This window comes from Mastomys coucha, unplaced genomic scaffold (assembly GCF_008632895.1).
Source record: "Mastomys coucha isolate ucsf_1 unplaced genomic scaffold, UCSF_Mcou_1 pScaffold13, whole genome shotgun sequence".
Taxonomy (NCBI): Eukaryota; Metazoa; Chordata; class Mammalia; order Rodentia; family Muridae; genus Mastomys; species Mastomys coucha.
In genome coordinates, this window is record NW_022196895.1 from 53,327,774 (window position 1) to 53,349,791 (window position 22,018).

At 41.1% G+C, this 22,018-nt stretch overlaps 1 protein-coding gene across 1 annotated transcript in view; it reads left to right on the forward strand.

The window, feature by feature from the left end:
• The window catches only part of Ccdc192 (coiled-coil domain containing 192), a 197,464-nt gene that overhangs the window by 20,657 nt on the left and 154,789 nt on the right, over window positions 1-22,018 (forward strand). The window contains 1 exon segment of the mRNA XM_031365736.1: window positions 5,909-6,016. Coding sequence (XP_031221596.1) covers window positions 5,909-6,016 — 108 coding nt within the window.

Genomic DNA, 22,018 nt, shown 5'->3' on the forward strand with positions numbered 1-22,018 from the left:
ACACCCATCAGATGAGTCGGGGAGACTGTCACATGTGTATTTCATAAAGCAGTGAGAGTGGTTACCTCAAAATAAGTAGGGTGAGCTCTCACGGGGTGGCCAACTTTTTATTCCACCTGCCCCAAGACAGCATACCAATCTGCAACAGTTCCCATATATTGTACTTTAACCTTGTTAAAGATGAAAGCTGCTATTCCACAGAAAGGGGTGGGGATGGGGGCAGAGAGAAAGATTATAATCCCAGAAGAGGTTGGGCTTTGTGGGCGAAGCCTCTGCTTTGCTCTTATCCTTTCCTTGTAGACAGCTGACACTGACAGTGATAGTGCAAGCCTGGCCCCCAGGCTGGCCTCAGAGGCACAGGGATGGAATTAATTCCTGTTGAACTGAGGTTTCTCCATGTATCTGGCTCTTTGCACCCCTGTCTCTTCCCTGGTTCCTCCCTCCCTCCTCTCTTCCAGGAAAGCCATTTTCTCTGCACCTGTCACTCAGACTCTCTGGTCCTTTGGCTCCTTACCAAGGGAGGAGACGTTCAGGAAAGCAGAGGAAAAGAGGTGAGAAGGTCAGGCTGTCCATGCCACTGTCTCACACAGTGACAGAGACTGTGTTGTATCCCTCACCTCCAGCTTTCTGTCTAGATCCATCTGTCATGCTCACTACTACCCCCTACCCCCTGCCATCCTTCCACACATCAGGAGAAGACTAAGGCTGCCTGAATATCTGGAACTTGTCTGGCCACTCTCTGTTGATGACTTTAGCAATGCCCACACCTTTAAACAGTCCCTTCGCCTCATTTTCCTCAATCACTGCCAGGAACTAACATTTTTAATTGAAAAATAGAAAGTCAGCTACAGGCAAGTTAAGTCATACAGTCAGTTCAGAGAGAGAACATGACCTCCTAGCTGAGGGGCTGGATGCTCCTCAGCCAGTGTTGGTCTAGCTACTTCCCCACCTCCACCGGCACCTCCTGCTCAGTCAGGAAGATAGACGCTTCCTGCTGCCTCCACCTGTGGTTTGCACATCATGGTTTCAACTTCAATATCTTCCTGGGCAGTGATAAGGCAACTCCAACACCAACAAACATGGTTTCCCTGGAGAAGGTGGTGAAACTTCCACGGTGAGTGGATTCTGATCATGAAAACCAAGAGTGAACAAATGATATAAAAGTGTCTGTAATACAGGACTGGAGAGTGAGGACAAGTTAGGGAGGCAGTGTCAGCAGGGACAGACCTAAATCTGAAGGGGATCTGGTCAGAGAGCAGACAGGTGAAGACTTAGAAGCCTGTGGATGTCTACCACGCAGGGAGAAAAAGGACAGACAGCAGCAATGAAGAGATGAGATAGCAAACGGGAAGCTTAACCACTCCAAATTCCTCTGATGGAATCTCCAAAGTGGACAAAAGCGACCATACTTCTGAGCAGGGTCCCTGCCGGGCACCTGGCACGTCTCAAACTTTAGAGACACTGTCTCTAAAAATGGACCGTGTCAAAATCCTCTCCTATAAAGGTAGAATCTATAACCTCTTTCTTCCTTCCTTTCCTTCTCTCTCTCTCTCTCTCTCTCTCTCTCTCTCTCTCTCTCTCTCTCTCTCTCTCTTTCTCTCTTTCTTTTTCTTTTTTTCTCTTTTTTTTCTTGTTTTTTTTGAGATAAGGTTTCTCTGTGTCCTGGCTGTCCTGGAACTCACTCTATAGACCAGGCTGGCCTTGAACTCAGAAATCTACCTGCCTATGCCTCCCAAGTGCTGGGATTAAAGATGTCCACAAACCTTTTAAATAAACAGACATGCATGTATTGACCGTACTAGCTAGCTTAATTCTATACCTGATTGAACTTTCTGCTTGCTATTGTGAAGATGTTCCTGTGAGAATTCTCTTTTAATGTTTTCTTTTTAATCAGCTACTAGGATTTAATCTCAAACTATTCTTTTTTTAGGTTGGTTTAATGAAATTATTATGATTGATTGTGATCTGTTGACATATTTACCTGCTTTATTTGATTAAAGCTTAGTCTTTGTAATGGTTAAAACCATGGCTATATAGCCTTGTTCTCTGCTGCCTCCATCTCACCCTTGGCCCTGGCAAACAGAACTTCCCAGGGCTGTGAACTTTGTCAGTGTCACGGGTGTGATGCATGGAAAGGATTGCTCAAAGAAACCATTGTCAAGACCCAGCATGGAGGACAGTCATCTTTATACAACTATCTTCTTTGAGCTGCTGGGCTCCTGATCAATCAACAGCTATTTATTTGGCTTCAATCTAGGGCTCAGCAAAGTCCTATGTGACCTCTGCAGGCACAAGCAGGACTAGGAGTGGAACATAAGTCTATTACATCAGTGACCTTGAACCAACTCTCAAAGTCTGAAGAAGCTTAATGGCTGACACAGATGAGTTAAGTCATCTAAGGGCACAAAGGCACTAAGAGCTAGTGATAGGACACAGAGAATGAGCTGGGATAGATTAGAGAAGTTAAAGAGAAAAATCAAACAGGGAAAGTTCTAAGTTTTCCTATAAACTCTCAAGTGAGAAACTTCTACCGCTAAAAACAAGTCTATGCTTATATTTTATAGGTTTGTTTCATTAATAAGCTATCAGTCCAAATACATGTTCTTCTATATATATAGTTTGACATCTTTACCGAAATTGAAGAATATGCGTATGATTAAAATTATTTACTAGTGTTTTAGTTTGATCACCTGAACTATATGAATTGAGATTGACTTGACATGTATGTAGAAACATTTAAGAGACCTAAAGTTAAAAATTACAAGTAGGAGTTATTGAGTTATTAGAATTTATCCTTTGAGAAACCAGTCATATTTAAACACAATATTATCACCTGTACTTTTGCACTGTGATGCCATATAACGTCTCCTTTTTAAAAACTCATTTCCATGCTTTCTTAAAATTCATCCCCTCTATTACCCTTCTTCTCCCTCCAGCCCTCCTTTCTATTTCAAATCCTAATGTCCCCCTTTACATTCAAGTCTCCCCTCCCTCCACACACAAGATAAACCATTCTGCACTTTGTGACTGACTTATGTGACATGCCATAATGAGCTCCTGCTCCATCTGTTTTCCTGTTTATGGCATTTCATTCTTCTTTATGACTAAATAGAACTCCACCGTGTATATATGCCACACTTTCTTTGTCCATTCATCGATGGCCAGCTAGGCTGACTCTAGCTTGGCTGTTGTGAACATCATTTTGATAAACATGGATGTGCAGGTATCTCTATGGGATGCTGACCTGGATTCCTTTGGGCACAATACCCAAGAACGGTATGGGTGGATGGAAAGATAACTCTAGTTTTGATTTCCTGAGGACCCCACCATGCTGACTTTCACAGTGTCTGAGCTCATTCACATTCCTCTCTGTAGTGTGCAAGTGTTCCCTTTTACTGAGTTCTCATCAGCTTTTTGTTTTCATGCAACAAATTGTTAGTATAATTCACCTGTCAATTCTTTAACCCTTGAGAGTATTCATTTTTATGAGTAACATAAGTGTGTAGCGTCCACAAGGGCTTCAACTTGGAGTCAAGACCGTGTTTTTCTGCCTTCCTATCTTACAAAATGAACAATGACTGAAAGTAATTCACCTTTTCGGGTCTTCTGAAACTCAGGGCGCCCCCCTCCAGTCAAATCTTCATGTTGTGCTTACTTCTGAATTTATTTATTTTTAACTTTTACTTTTTCATTTGGTTATTGAGGTTGCTTCTTTCTGAGAAGAACTTGCCTTTGTATAAGCTTTTCCTTATAAGTTAGTGAAGGGGGCCACTGGGATGCTTAAGAGAGTGTAGTAGGGCACCTGATGCCTGGATGCAGAGGCAGGATACAGACCCTTCATTTTATCATTTCCTGAGGCCGTGCTGCATGCTGGATTGTATGACAAGTTCCTGACATTGTCTGTATGAAAACCCTTGGCTGTCCAGTCTTCAGTGGCAGTCTGTTTCACTTAGTTTTGACATCGACGAGCTTCTGTCTTATGTGGTTCAATTTCTTGGTTGGGGAAGTTTGGATAAAAAGAACTAGGAAATGGATTAGCTGATCTTGGCACAGCTTTTTCAAACTTTTCTCTTGATATCCAACTCCAGGCAAGAGGATTCTCCCTGGTAATAGAGCCGGCTCCACATACTTTTATGCAATAGTTTGGCCTCTCGATGATTTTCCCTTTCTGGATAAGAAAAAAAAAAGTCATGCAGTACAGGTTTATTTCTAAGATGAGTATCCAAGAACTACCTTTAAGGCTGCTTTTTTGAGAACATTTGAGCCCACTAAAAATGTCATTATTACACATATGTGCATATACATCTATAAATACATCCTTCTGAGATACTCAGTGTTGCTCACATGTATGTAGGGCTGATCTCTTGGAATTGGTGAACCTATGGAGGCAGGGGTTGTCCCTTTAGAAGACTGAGTCTCCACCTTACAACAGCCATTAACTGCCTGTGGCTCTTGTATGAAATGACCTTGCAAGAATCCCTCACCCACTTTGGCATGTCTATTGATGTTGCCATTTTATAGGCTTTTCTTAAGGAACCACACAGTTGTGATTTTGATACAACTCCTCTGTCATTTCCAGAAAACTCTGTCCCAGTCCTCTGGCCCTTACAACTTTTCTACCCCTTTTCCATGATGTTTTCCTGAGACTTCGGTATAGGGGCTTTTGTATAAAATGGATCACTTAGGGCTGGGTACCACACAGTCAGGGACTCTCTGTATTTTGACTCCACTCTTGAAATTACTAAATCACACATGTGTAAGGAGGACTTTTGGCTCCACATTGCCTATGCCAGCACTGCTCTGGGCCCTAAGATGTTCATCCCCTACAGGCAAACTTTGGAGGGAGCTAAGCAGCTACACAGGACAGACTTTGGTTTAGAAGCCAAATCTCTTGTGTCCTAGGAGCCTCTCTCTGTCCTTTATCCTATGGTGGCCCATTGATTTCACTAGGCCAGTGGAGGAGACCCAGGATTCTGCATACAAACAGAATAAAGGTTTTGTTTTAAATGGCCAATTCCATTTACCACCAGGTGGTGCTACAGCATTACAAGGAAATGCACATGTGCTAAACCGGTGGTGTCATAAACCAGAGGAGAAAACAAAGCTGTTAGAGTATATAGGACCACAATTTTCTCTTTGTAGGGGTTGATCAGAAACATCTGTCCAGCAGGAGCGCCAGCAAGAAAACAACACACACCCAGGGAGATGATAATGCTTGATCTGATTGGAGCCTTTCTGTTGTAAGTTTTCAAATTGATCCCTGAATTGTGGCTGCCACATTAGTGGAAGAATAGTTAGGTCCTTCTTGAGATCCAGTGTCTGATCTTTAACTTATTCTAGCCCAATTCTCTGTCCATTCCATAACTCTAGAGTAATTTTGAACAGTTTATATCTCCTGGCTTAAGTCTTACTAGTTAGGCTGTGGGAAGAATGATGTCATTCTTAACCATGGCCATCTTTGCTCAAGTGTCTCTCAGAACAGACAGGTGAAGATCAAAGGGTGTGTGGTGTATCTCTGAATCCAAATGACCTTCCTGAAGGATGAGTGTTTAACACATAGCATGCAGGTGACACCTCCTACCAGGATACGAAACTTTGATCATACCTTCTTGAAGAACAAAAGTTGCAAATTAACCAAATTCTATCAGGGGCCATTTTACTCTCATGTTCTGAAGTTGTTCCTTGTCCCTCCTCTTTTGCTTTCCTTTTAGACTGAGTTGTTCCTATAAAACTCTATTGTGTTAATAGTAAGAAAAGACGACTGGTGTGAGTCTATGAACTGAACTTAGTCTTAGTTCATAAAGTTGTTCAAAAAGTGCTCAGGAAACTATTCGTACCAACCAACTAACCAACCAACCAACCAACCAACAAAAAAAACAACAAAAACACCTTGCTTTTTGTTTTGAAGGGAAACTCAGCAGACAGTGAAGAGACAGTATTTTCTCTGGAACAACTGGAACATTTGGAGATCTGCCTGAAGGAAGCAGAGGAGAAGGCTAAAGCTCTGTTGGAACAGGTAACACCTATCATGGGGACTGGTAATGTCTGCTGCTTGGGCAATATACAGTGACATGCTTTAACCTCAGACCCATTGACACAGCACAAGTGTACACATCCCCACAAACACATGCGAACATTCACAGGCACATACACATGAACACACACACATAAAGATATACACATGAACACAAACACACACACACATACACCTTCATTTTCATCAACACTTCTTTTAATGTACAGAGAACTTTTCACCCTTCAAAGCTTTCTTTTTCACAGTTGTATTTTATTTGGTTTTCATTCACTACAAGCTCCTTGGTGTCCAGTGGGCCTTCCTTAAGCACATGGTTTCCTTGAAAAAGCCATGTGTATTTATTTGCATTACAAGCAGATAAACCCAGAGGTAAATGAAAACCTAGCCAAACCACACAGATTCTTCTTGGATTGTTCCAGGGAACTTGACTCCACAGAGGGCTCTTCTGTGTGGGGTTTTCTAGTGTTGAGCAAAGCAGATCATAAGCAAAAGCAGATCATAAGCAGTGCTCGGCCTATGCAGACTTCCTGGACCTTCCACTGCAGGTGCTCTCTGTTTGTGGCCTTGATTTTAGGCACAGTGGGTGTGGGTTATCAGAAAATTTCAACCAGGGTCTGGACCATCTCCTAACAATACTGTATTTTGAAGAAGAAGAAGAAGAAGAAGAAGAAGAAGAAGAAGAAGAAGAAGAAGAAGAAGAAGAAGAAGAAGAAGAAGAAGAAGAAGAAGAAACCTAGCAAAACTAAACCACAACCAATATCAGTGTATATTGTTCATTGTTATGGACTCAGAGTAGAAATCTTCCCAGAGCTGAGTTGCCCCATGTGGCACAAGGCCACCAAGGTGCACCTTTAGTGACCATGAGTAGAGGGCAAAGAACAAGAGGCCCCAAATGACAAAAATCTGTATTAATTTCTTGTTGACTGATGGACTAGGGATAGAGTTGTCGAGAAGCTATTTCATGAGGCTTTTCGATTAGCAAGGTGTGATACAGTTGAGTCTGACAGGCATATCTGAGGGACTTGGAAGGGAAGGCTTGTGTGTTATGAGGAGAACTTTAATTGACATGCAAAGGAACCCACATAGCAGCCTTCATTTTCTTTTCACTCTATAAGAACACTGTGTTGTCTGGGAGCTGCGTACTGTATAGTGGCTAAAGGTAATCGATGCTGTGGTTTTCACAGGGCTTTCCTCGATCAATGAAACTGTGGTGCTCCCTTGGAAAAATGTCCACTGCACATCCATGCCCTGTTGTTTCCCTGAAATAAACTTCAAGCAACAGCAAAAGCATGACTTATATAGAAAATAATGATTGACGTGAGGCTGTTCAAACTGCTCCCAAGGCAGGCTAGAGTTCCAGAGCACTTTTGACTGCATAACTAAGAGAGAGATCCCTACACTAAGATGTCTGTTTATTTTACAGTCGGAAGCTTTTCATTACCAACTTTCTCCCCCTACTCTCTGAGACAGGTTGTTGCTATAGCCCAAGTGGCCTCAAAATCACTATATATCCAATGCTGACCTCAAATTCATGGCAATCCTCCTGCCTCAGTCTCCCGAGTCCGAGCCCTGGGATTAAAAGTGTGGCTCAATAATCTCAGCTCTGATTTTTTATTAAAATAAGTGAGGTTCAATTCATTCATAACACTTGTTTTTCATAAAAATATTTTTACTTGACCCAAATAACTCATAATACTTGAGTACTTAACTGGAAGAATTTCTTGATTTAACAGTAAGCAATTAGCTATAGTTTTTTCAGCATTTAGGAAATTTAGTATCTAAAATGGAAATGGAGTCCATCCAATTTTTTGCACCTACCAGAGTAAAAGGCTAGTGAGCTGCTTGGGGAAGGAAGGTGCACAAACCAGGCTCCCAAATAGCTCACAGAGAGCAGACTCAGTGGACAGGTAGGGAGGGGACGTGGGTACTCTTACGACTCTGGTGAGCCGCATGGTAGCATTAGGTTTTGGAGTCTGAGTTACTGTTCTAACACAGTCTTAACATTTCAGACTTGTACGACCAAGTGAATTTAGCTAGAAGCTGGCATCAGTGTGAGAAACAGAATGATATGTAAAACACATTATGAAGATTTACAATATTATGGTTTTAATTAGTTTGGGCATTTTATTACATTTGGCTACCTCTACAACTGCTGTTGAAACAGATCAATAAAATATGAACATAGATCCCAAAGTGTTCTACCCTCACACTTTGCTTTCTGCTCTAACCTTGTCTTTGAGAAGATAAAGAGCTGTTGAATCTAGTAATAACTAGTGAAATTCAGAATGAGTTTTGGGTGACGTTTAGGTACTATAACTTGCAGTAGTTAAGTGTGTAATACACACTGGGTATGAAGGAAATCTGATTCTATGTAAGCGTTAGCCCATGGGAAGCCAGATGGACACCCGGACCTTTCCTAGTTATTGTTTCTGTGCAGTAGAGAATGAGGCATAGACAAGACACAGAAAGAGCCTGGCGTGGCTTCCATAAAGAAAGGCTTATTAGTAGATGAAATGAAAAATGGCAGAAACTGGAGAGAAAAAGAAAAAAGCATGGTACTTTCATTTCTTAATTTGGGTAGAAAGCAGTGGGACCATTTTTCTTTCTACTCTCAGAAAGACTATCTGTTCCAGGTAGACATCATTTTTCCTTTAACTGATGACATGAGCCTTCCACAAGGCTCCAAGTGAAGTTAGGAACAGGATATTCATACATTGCCACCCTGTAGTTTATCTGATACCTCTGGTAGATGAAAGAAAAGCATTTTTCTCCTGGAGTCTCCTAAGCTCACATCCTTCATGCAAGACTATGACAAGTCATCTGTGATGCACTGTAAATGCTCTTCAGTGAATGAATGCAGCATCTTTTCTTTCTTTCTTTTTTTTTTTAAATTATATTTATTTATTTGTTTGGGGTGTGTGTGTGTCTGTGTGTATGTGTGTGTGTCTCTGTGTATGTGTGTGTATGTGTTGTGTGTGTCTGTGTGTGTGTATGTCTGTGTGTGTATCTCTGTGTGTGTGTATCTCTGTGTGTGTGTCTGTGTGTGTGTGTCTGTGTGTGTGTGTCTGTGTGTGTGTGTGTCTGAGTGTGTGTGTGTGTGTTTGTGTATATTGCTCAGAGGACAATTTTCAAATGTTGTTACTCTGCTCCCACTATGTGGATGCCAAGGAGGGAACTCAACAGCTTGACTGGAAGCACTTTCACCTCCTGAGCCATCTTGCTGGCCTAAGAAACTAAGTTCCTTTTTTAAGCACCTCAAGAACTCCAAGTGCAGAGCTTAGCTTTGCAACTATTTTACTTGATGGACACAGTAGTCCTGTAAGGGGCTCTGTCATAATCCCCACTTAACTAGGGAGGGCAACAAGACTTAAAAACACCCTCATTTTCCCAATGCCGTAGAGTCAGGAAATAGTAACACTGGCATTGGAACTCAAATATGTTTAACTGACTCTCAAAGACCTTTTTAAAGATGTTTTATTAAGTTTTTTTCATGCACTATATTTGATCATGTTCCTCCCTCACCAATTCCTCCCAGGTTCCCTTCTTCCCACCCAACTTTATGTTCTCCCTTTCTCCCTCTCTCTCAAAAGCAAAATAAAAATAAAAACCAGAAATCAAAAGAAATCAAAAATTAGTAAGAATAAAAAATATCAAAGTAAAACAAAGCAAAACAACCCATCCCCCAATGCCCTACCCCCTCCCAAATACCATGGAGTTGATGTTCTGTTGGCCAACTACTTCAGGATATGAAGCCTCTAAGATATATAGTTTAGATACCAGTAATGCTCCATTAAAGGAAACTGACTTTCTCTCTCCTGGCTAGAATCAACTGCAAATAGCTTACTAGATAGTGGTGGGATCTTATAGGATCCTGTGGGATTTTTGTATCCACTCTTAGCACTGGGACCCCCATCTTGTTTGAATCTCTGCAGGTCCTATGTGTGCTACCACAGCCTCTGAGAGTTCATATGTGCACCAGTACTGTTGAGTTGTTGGCTAAAGGGATCCCACGAGCCCATCCCACCAAAAATACCTTCACAGCCTATTGCCAAGGCTACTGGTTGCTCTCTGCAACTTGATGATAAGGCCCTGGATCTGAAGACAACCCTCACAGTTCTTAAGGATGTGTAAGCCTAAGCCAATTAGACTGAGAAGATTTTTCTCTGCCCTGCAGAAGTGAACAGGAAGAATTTATCTTGATTCCTTAACTGAGGTTTCTACCCTTGAGGGCTTGTTGAGCAGATAGGTTGGCAGGCCTTTCCTCCAAGTTTCTGATTTACTAGGTCTGGTATAGGGCTTAATAATTTACATTTCTATCAAGACCCCATCTAGTTTCAACACAGCTACGCAAGAGGGTTTCCTTCCCTGTTATCTGGCACTCCACAGTTGTGTGAAGCAACAGGGTCACTTAGGATTCGGTGTGAGTGCACTACAGAGACAACCTGAAAAAACGTGGAGGCTGACTTCTTACACAAAGTAAGCAAGTGTGGAGGTAGGCACATGGAGACCCGAGCTTTGTCTCTTTTGCATCTGCAAATGTGGCATCCATCCTCATGGGTGAAGAGGCTCTACAGCTGCACTGTCTGTTCACAGGCCAGGCAGCAACACGAGAAGAGGCAAGTGCAAGATAGGAATGTTTTTTTTTTTTTTCTGGAGACTTCTGTTAACTCACATACCACTGAACCTTGTCTTTGCTTAGAGCTGAGAAATACAAGTACTTAGTTGTACACACAATTCGTAGTTGTTTTAATTGTTACCAGCACAAGTGTAGGGATTATTTTCATTAAGTAAGGGAGAATGGATACTTAGAGAAAAAGCAATTTCTGCCTCCTTCTCTACCCCACTGACCACACTGGTGAACACAGAGCTTTGTGATGGTGAACTCCGTGCTCTTCTGAATAAAGCATGTAGTGTTCCCAGCACTACCTGCTAAGGAGAGAATTCTTTCACCACTGAATCACCTTGACACCTTTGACAAAAACATTAATTGTCTTGGATGTATGGGTTAATCCCTAAACACAAAATGCTGACCCTGGAGCTCTACCTGTGTAACCTTCAGTAGGCACTGCTCTCTGGAAGTCCCAGTTATCATCTTGTTCCTGAAAAGATATTTATGCTCTTGGACTCCTCATGCAGAAGAGATGTGCTTGGGGTATGCTACAGTATCTCAGACTAAGATCAGACTAAGACAAATGAAATAGGCTATTTACTGTTTCATCTTAAGTCCCTGACATTATAGCAGTGCACCTCAAAGATTCATTAGCCACAGAATGTAACTAGAAAGTAGTGTTGTCCTGGAAACCCCGACTCCAGTGTTCAGAGACAATGTCAACAAAACACAGAGCCCAAGTTATCGGACAGTGACTCACAATGAACTCTAGGATACCTGACTTGGAGTTGTGTGAAAACAAAGGTAAAGATAGACTATCTGCACTCTTTATTTCCAAGAAAGAAAATATAGCGTGTGTTTTCTTAGTGTGACAAAGAAAGTTAAACATAATCTAAGAAGAAGACAAATGATAAAGGGAAAAAATGCAGGGTCTCTTCTCCTGCCTCTGTATCCTTTTCCTCTGTGTCTGACTCATTGCAAATTCCCAATGTGAGCACTAATGGCTTGGAAAGTTGTTAAAGTGTCAAGGTCATGACTACTTTAGTTAGCAAGCATGTTGCTCGTGTTGGGCCTTCTGTGTGTTGTTCTGGGTAATGCTCCGTTTCACAAATATGTACTGAGCACTGTGCTGAAAAGAGGGGACACAGCACTGAACAGACCAGCAAATTCTCTCACTCAGAGAAGACATTTGTGTGGGAGGGACTCCGGTGCTGACATATAGGTACTGAAAGCACAGAGCTCCCAGTGCTCCTGGCCATTTGCTGGGTCATGCTAAAGAAAGCCTAAGGGGATGGTCCTGCCTGAGAAGCCACCATATTGAGATTAGCCAGTGGGCTCTTGCCCTTGAGAAAATGGAGATTTTAGCCCCTTCGTATTCTCTCTGTGTGCTTTCTGTGCATCTGTTTATATGTCTCTGTCTCTGTTTCTCTCTGTCTGTGTTTCTATCTCTGTCTTTGTCTTTTTCTGACTGTCTGTCTGTCTGTCTCTCTCTCTCTCTCTTTCTCTCTCTCTCTCTCTCTCTCTGTGTGTGTGTGTGTGTGTGTGTGTATGTGTATGTGTGTACCCGCGTGCGCGCTCGTGTGCGTTATTCTTGAATAAGAAACTAAACAATGAGACCTAAGGCCCAGTTTCCACCTTAGATTCTTATTGGGGCCTCAGGTTTTGTCTTCAACACTAAGTTTCTGAAGCAGACAGGACATTTCTTTCAGGACTCCCTTAGCAGGAGTGTGCAATAAACAATGAACTGAAGCTTGAGTGGCAGCTGGTGGGTGGAAGGAGCTAGATCACAGCAGAGGAGAGGGAGGATCCTGCACTTTACCTTCCCTTGGGAGTTTCATCAACTTGGCTAATATTTAGCCTTGCTTCTCCAGCATCTGTATGTGCATTGTTCTTTAGCTTGGACAAGAAAGCAAGAGAAACCTGAAGTATTAGCATTTGTGTCTGATCCTAAAAACCAAGAAGTAATTAAGCATTTCATATTCCATTTTTCTTTCCTCTCTTCAACCTTAGTGTTGGATTTTTTTATTCAGATATAGAAAGAATGGTGATCTCTAGCAAAGTTTTAGATACTGCAATGTGTATTGGATGGCTAAAAATATTTTGATGTGTGCTGGGATTGCAACCAAATAAAATAGTCCTAGGCCATCTTTACTGTTCAGATGTGACAACAGATCCCCTGATGCAAGCGTATTTGAGATATTCATTCTGGAAACACTCAGAAATCATGCTCTGCATGCCAGTATGAAAGCTAGAGGTTTTATGAATGAGTTTCTGTTTTCTGATCTAGTTTGAAGTCTACTTTTAATGCAACAAAAGCACACACAGTCAGTTTGGTTTGCAGTGGGTTTCTTTGCCACTAGGAAGTGGAGCCTCATTGGGTGAGCCTGGTTTAATCAAAGTCGTGACTGATTTTAGAGCCTGCTTTAATTATAAAACCTAGCTCCTCCTTTTTAAGCAGATGTTAATTTTCACTCTGTGACTGGGTTGTTGGGCATAAAGTTGGACAATGTATGGGCAAAAATTCAAGTCCCTGAAGAGAGTTTTTTGTTTTGAATGGAATCAGGCACAAGAACAGATTGGCTTCTGTTGTTCCAGGCTGGCTGAGTGAACTCCTAGCCTGTTGCATAACTGAAGACTTCCTTTTGCTTGTAAATGTCAAGATCAAACTGAGGTCAGTTTTAAATAGCTGACTGGGTGCTAATTAATGTGATTTTCCTATACAAGGGAAAGCAAAAGTCCTTGTCCCCTAGGAGCCATGGCTTTGTTGATAAAGCAGAAATCCTTTGCATGAACTTTACCTCTTTTTTCTTTAGAATGTTTCTTCTGCAAAGGTAAACTCATTTTTCTTAGTGTTTGCAAGTAAGTTAATTCTTCCTCTGCTAAAATAAAGTACCTGAGGGTAAGTGCTTTATATAAGGAAAGGAAGTTTATTTCATCTGAAGTATGGTTTTAGATGATGTGAAGTATGGTCTCGACATCTCTTTAGCCCTGGCGAGAGACTCATGGTGGATCATATCACAATAGCAAACACTCACAGTACAGTTGTGCGTGGTGTATACACAAGAAGGATTCAGAGCAAATGCCTAGGTTGATTATAACAACATTCTGGCAGGGATTTTCCCTTTCTGCAGGACCCAAGCCACTTGTGAGAGGCAGCATTATTGCTATTTGTTCAGAAGATGTAGATCTCATGTCCCAACTCCTTGCCACCAGACCCTATCCCTTAACAGTCTCCTTCTGCAACCCCCCACTCTGGAGTCTGAGCTTCCAGCACACAAATCTGTCAGGGTATCATGGTTAAACCATCCCTCAGCCATAACCTTTCTGTCCATGCTTTCATTCACTTCTTTCTTCTTTCAAGAAATTATTTATTGAACCTGTGAGCTAGCATTCTTCTAAGTATTCCCATATAATAACTTATGCACTTTCCCAAACAGTCCTATGCAGCTGTATGACATTTTGTTTGTAGAAGTCTCTCAATGGGTTTACAGGCCTCTTATCTCCCTTGATGATCTGGTTCAGGGTACACACTGCTGAGAAAGCCAAATCTTCGTTGTTCCAGATTTTCTTCCTGCCCCTAGACAAGACACTTGTTAAAGAATTCCCTCAAGGTTGCCTGAGTCAACTCAAGCAACACATCAGCTCTCCAACACATCAGCTTCCTACCGCAAACATAGTCCTTGCTCCCCACCCCCTAGGTAGTGGTCATTGCTACTTGACACCTCATGACTAAAATGAGAAAGCTATGCTCCTTTACTTAGTTCTGCTTCCACACCTTGCAAGTACTGTGGACAACCCTTTCTGCAGGAGAGTGAGCCAACACCTTCTCATCAAATAGGATACCAATAAAAGACTCAAACAATTTCATTCAAGAGTTCCTTGGTAAACCATTGAGTGATTGGTTACTTATAGAAGCATAGTCAACTTACAGAGGGCTATACTATAAGTTGTCAGTAAAAATCTCACATCTTGGGCTAGAGAGATGGCTCAGCCACCAACTGCTCTTCCAGAGGTCCTGAGTTCAATTCCCAGAAACCACATGGTGGCTCACAACCATCTGTAATGAATGGGATCCCTCTTCTGGTGTGTCTGAAGGCAGCTACAGAGTACTCTTATAAATAATTCTTTTAAAAAACATCTTGCATCTTCTTGACTTAAATTTTTGCTCTTACATTGTTCAATTTATACTCAACAGTCTGGTAATAGAATGAAAATTAATGTCTGGTAGAAGGAAGATTGTTAGATTGTACAATGAGAGAGCTCCTCCTTCAGAAGGCAAGTTAATAGCCCCAGGTCTCCTTGTTCAGGTCTCTTGTGGAGAACCATAACCACTCACAGTTGAAGAGAGAGAAACAGTTGGCTGTATTAAACCTGGAAGACAGCTGGCTTACATTGCTATGAGTTATGCCTTCCATGTTGTTCTTGGATCCATTTTTTTCCTGTTTCTACCATTATCACCCCTTTCAGGCCACCCTCTATAGCAGGAATTCCTGATTTATCTGTTATGACCCTTGTTTAGTGACTTACCAGTACTGTACCTGACCTAAAACCTGTCAACACCCCACATTGCTTCTCAGCTTAAAATCCAAACATAGCAGTCTCTGCTGCTGTCAGAGTCAACTCTTGTGTTCGTGAGTGTATCTCACGCTTGCTTCTCCAAGTTTCTCTTACAGTGCTCCCTGACAGCTGTTCTTAGCATTTTCTTTTCTTTTCCTATGGTTTTTGTTTTTCATGTGTATGAGTGTTTTGCATGCATGTACCACATGTGTGCCTTGTGCCCACACATATCAAAAGAGGACATCAGATCTCCTAGACCTAGAGATGTAGATGGTTGTAAACCACCATGTGGTTACTGGATCCTCTGCAAGACCAATAAGCTTTCTGAACTACAGAAGTGCACCATTTATAATGCCGCCAATGTACCACCTGTCCTCTTAAAGAAAAAAAGAGCATGTCCCTCAGAATCAAATTTTAGCACTCTCTTTGACTTTGGCCCTGTTGGGACGTTCCCTGCTCTGTTCCTATGATCTTTTCTTATCCTTTCTCCTGATTCAGAAAGCCTCAAGAAACCTTTCCAGATCTTTTAGACACCACTTCCTCCAAAATGAGAACACGAGCTTTGGCATTAGACAAGCCTGACTCTTTCAGTCACAACACAACAGTTGGTGTTGACATGCAGGCAACAGGGATCAAGGAAAGGTGTGAGGGGTTGCAGCAACTTCAGGTTTGTATTCAAGAGACAAACTGAGGCTCCTGAGAAGGATGGATCAATGTATAGTTACTTGTAAAAGTCTAGTTTTAAAATGATGAGGATCTAAGACAGTGATAAAAAAGAGAAAGCAGAGACAAGAAATACTTACCAGCGGTGTTCAGTGATTAACGAAGTAAAAGTGGAATTCAAGCCTGGTCTCCTAGATTCAGATGGCTGTGATCTGAGGTTCACTGCCTTTGTGAATCTTTACATGAAAAGATTTTGTGTTTCCTAAGAAAAGCTCCATGGAGGCTTATTACTACTCATGCTGCACACTGTTGACCCATCAAGGTTTGTGACTTGGTTTATTTAGATCTTATAGAGATTTCAGCCTTTGAAGTTGCGTGGTAGCCTTAAACCCAGTCTTAGAAATAGTTTTGTTTTGTTTTCTTATACTCATTTTCAGTCCCAAGAGTTTCAGGAAGAAAATGTTGGATGACTATATGTTTTGGGTATAAAGATCCTGTTTACCAACCATGGGACAGTTCAGTGTTTACATCTGGAGCTATACCAATGTCAGTCACTTGAAGTTATTTAAGTGGATGCAATAACAACAAACAGTAGTCTGGGGAAGGTTTTATAAATGAGATTCCAAGGACCCTGGAAATGGCTATCCTCAAGTGTAGAGTTATTTGTCTTACATTATCAATAAGTTATTGAGTTTTTAATACAACTATCTTCTTATGAGAAGACAGGAGTGTCTTGTGTCTACACAACACTTTGAACAGAGAAGCACAGCTGAAAACCCAGCTGTCCCCTACAAAGAAAGATATGATGATTTGGAAAATGGAAAACAATACCATTCTTTTAACATTGTTTTATTGTTGATGGTGGTGATGTGGATTTTTCTTTTGTTTTGTATGTTTGGTTTTTGAGGGAAGAACTCACCACATAGGCCTGGTGGGCTGGAAACTCAACTATGTAGACCAGGTTGGTCTTGAATCTGTACTGAGCCACCTGACTCTGAGAGATGAGAGTACAGGGGGATACCACCATGCTTGGGTGTAAAAGCTGGTTTTAATTAAAATATGCTATTATGTTAGCATATGTGGTACTTATTATTTTGAAATGAGCCAGTGGAAGTATTTATTTAAAAATAGTTTTCACTCAATATAGCAAATACTAGTAGATAAAACCAATATAACAAAAGGTCTTTATGAACCTCAATATTTACTCAGAATATTAAAAGTCCCAAGATTTTTTAAATTAAATTTATTTTAAGTTTAAAAATATAATCACACAATTTCCCATCCTTCTGTTTTGTTCCTATAGCCCCACCCATGACCTTTTCCTCAATCTCTCCCAGGTACACCCCTCACTCCCTCACAAATTCATGACCTCTTTTTCTTTGATTATATTGCTACACATATACACACACATACACACACATACACACACACACACACACACACACGCCATATAAATACAACCTGGTGAGTCCATTTTTGTAACTTGTATGTACATGATTTCAGGGCTGGCCACTTGGTGTGAGATAACCAGTTTAGGAGGTCATCATTGAAGGACATTAGTTCTTTCTCATCTCTTCTACTTGCTTGTAGTTCTTTGTCTAGGGCTGAGGCCCTGTGAGTTTCTCCCCTTTCAGGTTAGCTTACCTATTGATGGCACCATTCATTGTTAAGGTCTTGTTTAGGCAGCAATATCATGTAGCTTCCCTATTGTTATGGAGAACCATCTTATAGCAGACTTCCTGGTTCTTCAGATCTTATGATCTTTCTGGCTTTAGGTGCAGAAGTTGTGTTGAAGATGTATCCACTGGGGCAGGGCAGTCCTTGATCAGTTATCTCTGCATTTTGACCAGTTGTGGTTTTCTGTAATGGTCTCTGTTGAAAAGACATGAATTTTTGATGAGGGGAAACAGCCACATTTGTCTGTGAGTATAAGGGTAAGTTTTACAACGTAGTTAGGAAGTCTGCCTGTCTAGTTGAAGGGGAAGTAATAGATTCCCTTCTAAGATAACTGACCTTACTAGCCCCAGGTAGTTGCCTCCATTTACAAAACAAAACGAAAAGGTTCTCAAGGGAAAAAAAAAACCTGTTTAAAAGCTGCTGGTTTTGTGACTCTGTAGCATATGACTTAGGATCATGTTTTGTTTGGGATCATGTCTCATGATTGAAATCACTTTATATGAAATGCAAAGAAAATTAAAGTAATTAAAGTTTTATTGATACACCAAATAATGCTAATCAGGATCCTTAAAGCAGGAATTTAATCCCTTCCCTTGCTGATAAACATGGGTTACCGATTACTAAATCATGGGACAAGAAACATCCCCTCAATTAGTAAGACAGAATCAATGAAATGAAAATGTTTCTATTCTTTGCTCATAGACCATACACCCTTAAAGACCTGCCCACACTAGGAGAATGTGCTTTTCTGAGTCTAGATATTGTGCATCTAAGTTTCCCAGAGGCTGTTTTGCCTTCCCTCTTTAGAAAATTCTCTTCTCCCACTGCCTGTCTTCAGCTTCTTAAGCATATTTTCACAACCCTGGCCCACTCAGATATGTCCTTAGTTGATACTGCATTGTTGATACCGATGGGAGTGTTTTCAACTTGGAGATGAACTGTGCCCTTTTCAGAATTGTGTAAGGCAAGCGGAGGTCGGAGCCCTGCTGATTTAGCTCAGGTGGCTGCCAGAGTCTTGGTTTCAATGGTGACGTAGGACAGTGTTCAGGGAAAATTACCTCCATGGAGTGTGCTTTAGTTTGGCCCACTCTTGAAGAGTCAGGGCGGCTTGTTGTGAATAACTGACTTCTGGGTATAGTGTACAGGTGCCAATGATGAGAACTCCTGAAAGTACACACAGAACATAAAATAAAACAACAGAAAACCCTTGTCTGGTCATGCTAAGGGAGAAACATTGATCAGATTTGGACTTTCATTTCAGGTTCTAGGACTTCTGTGTGTTTTGTATTGTCTATATCCTATGCCATTCATCTTGGGATATCTTCCTGTTGCTTCAATTTTTTGCGTCTGTGTTTATATCTGGTATCCAATAACAAAGATGCAAACCCCATGGACCCTGTCCTTTCACTGCTTAGTCTCCTCTTAAGCATGTACCACACCTGGTTTCTCATGGTTACAAAAGGGGATGTGTCATCCTACGACTGAGCATGCAGAGTCTTCCCCACCCCGTTTCCCATCATTTCTTAATAAGTCCTCATCTTGATTGTTCTCTTGTCTTCCGGGTTTTCAGTCTCTGAAGTAGCAGTGAGTTGAACTGTAATCCATCCCAGTGGAAACAGCCACGCCCTGCTTTAAAACTCATCTGGGACAGTTGCCCCCTCCATTCAAAGAGGGGTTTTCTGCATTTCTTACTCTCAGGGGCTTTTCTGAAATTATTTAACTTTCCTTTAAACCCTCAAATTGACAAATGGGGACTTTAGGGCAGGGACTACCCCTTGTCTCAGGGGCAGAGACAATCAAAGATATTAAAATACATCTTTCCCAATCTGGAGAACAGGAAGGCGACTCCTAAGGCTCATCATCAGAGAGTGCCTGCTCTATGTTCCATGAAGTTGCTGTGAGAATGTATCCAGCTTAGAGATGCTCTGCGTCCGAGCAATAGGTTCTTGGTCCCTACAGTGAATCTGCAATGAGTTCACTTATGGCATGACCAAAGTTTTTTCTCTAATGTCTTGAAGTTTTATAAGGTTGTCCAATGGGTGAATAGCCTGGTGGATGTCCTGAGGGAGCTACACACATACATGCATTCATACATGCACAGGAGCATACATATGTTTGTGCAGTATGAAGGTTTGGTTGGCTGCAATATGCCAAATACTTCCACTTTCTTTGCTATCCCTGGAAAGACAAATACAGTTTGCTTATTCCAATATTGATTGCTAGTAATTCTCAGATCACATACTACATAGCATACAGTAACTTGATCTATTTTCTATCTCTCCATATCTTCTGTCTGTCTAATCTATCTATTTATCTATTATATATCTACTATCATCATCTATCATTATCTGTCTATATATGTGTTTTCTATCTATCTTCTATCTATCATCTATCAATTTGATATATCATCTATCAATCTATCACCTATCTATCAATCTATCTATCTATCTATCTATCTATCTATCTATCTATCTATCTATCCATTCATCTATCATTTATCTGTGTTACAGGACACTTGCAAAGGGATTAAAGGGCTCTACAGCAGAGTTGAGTAAGTTTCCTAGAAGCCTGAGAGGCAGAAGTGCATAGATATGTATAGTTAGTCTCTTCAGGAACAGGATGACAGACTCAGTCTAGAGGTTTGCTGTGCCACCTAAGACCTGGGTTACAGAGTCAAGGTAGAGCTACAGAAGCTTCGTGTGAAGGAAATAAAGGTAAAAGGCAGGTCCAGGTTCAGATGACCAACTAAGCAGATAAATGAATGGCAGGCCCAAACAGATTGTGTGTCCAACAAGGTGTATGTATGTCCACAAAGGGAAAGAGCCTCTTTTTTTTCAAAATGGAGTTAAGTGCTGTCTCTAAAATGGAGTCTCTGAGTGCAAGGCATAGCCTACAACAATCAATGGTTTACATTGTGGAGTTACAAGGTAGGGCACACACATGTTTTAACAGAAGGTCTTTAAGAATTATTTTTTGTTTGTTTTCTTAAGCGTTAGAATCTGTGAGTTGAGAAATATAAGATTTATAGCTGTTACACGTTTCTAGTGCATTCAAGTTTGTATATTGGGCACTTTCAGCTCGGCAAGAACAGCTATGTGTTTGTTTTCATTATACTATGTCTAATATCATGCTAACTTCATGTGCCTCTCAACTTGCTGTTATTGTCTTTAACTTTTTCACCCAAACACTGACCTTCATAGCCAAGTCGATTAATCACTCATCTTTTCCCATGGTGCTTCATTTCTCTCTAGTATTATCTGCATATATGTGTACAGCTGCACACACCTATACACACCCATGCACATTAAATGAAACTTTGGAATCTCTGTGGCTGGACCTCTATATTTCAATTATTATTTGGCCTTTAGGTGAAGATTTCTCTACATTTTTATTCAGAACCTAAGTTGTCTTGTGTTGTGCAGGGGTGTCCCCTGTCAAATAATTTGGGTGCACTATGAGTTGAATTGTGTCCCCCTGAAATCCATTTGTTGGCATTCTGTGACTCTATGTAGCTGAGACTATGGCTGTACTTGGAAATGGGCTCATTGTCGATGTTAGTTAGCTGCGATGTGGCTGCCCATTAGTAGAGTGAGCAAGCTTTCCATCTAAAATGATGGTAACCAGGTTAAGAGTGGAAATGGTATCTGGAGTCATGTGGGAGAAAGCCATGCAAAGATGAAGGCAGACACCAAGGGGACTATTCTATCAGTCAAAGAGCACCCGAATTTTTCAATAAACCACCAACAGGGAGGGAAGAAAAATAGAATCAATTCTTCTTCATAGCCCAAAGGAGGAATCCATCCTGCTGACATTTAGATATAACCTTAGTAGATCCGGCTGTTTCTGCCTCCCAGTGTGTGGTCCTCTTTGCAGCAGCCCTGGTACTCTAACACAGGAGTAACTCTGCTCTCAGTTGTGTCCTGAAATACTATTTAATTGTACATAATCACAGAAGCACTTGGAAAAAAACCTGTCAAAGGCAAATCATTAATGAATCCAAACCTCTGTTTTCAATGGTCTAAGACTCAGGATAGGATGGGGAAATTTAAACTAGGTCAGATTGGCTTTGTGAGTCAAGGTGGATCTTCAGGCGTCAGGTTCCCTTCTGTCCACAGGTGGGATAGGAATTACTATGGTATCTTTATTTCATCTCTTATTGCTTCAGAATTGCATAATCTGTAGTGATGATCTATATAGATCAACATGTAAAGAGCTTAGCACATGGGTAGCCTTGGTTTTTCAAAGTCTTTTTTTCTCTATAAATTGAGCTCTGTGAAACTTGGTTAGATTTTGGTTTTGAGAAATGTTGTGAAAATCTAGTTTATGCAATTACTTGCTGAAAATCTATGTGTAGGTTGTGGAGCAGAAAATCTAGGAACACACACAAGAAGGGATAAATGAACCTGTAATTCCACATCTAACAATTTTAACAATTGCATTTGATGGCTGGATAAATGTCCAGTCTTAAATTGCTCCAT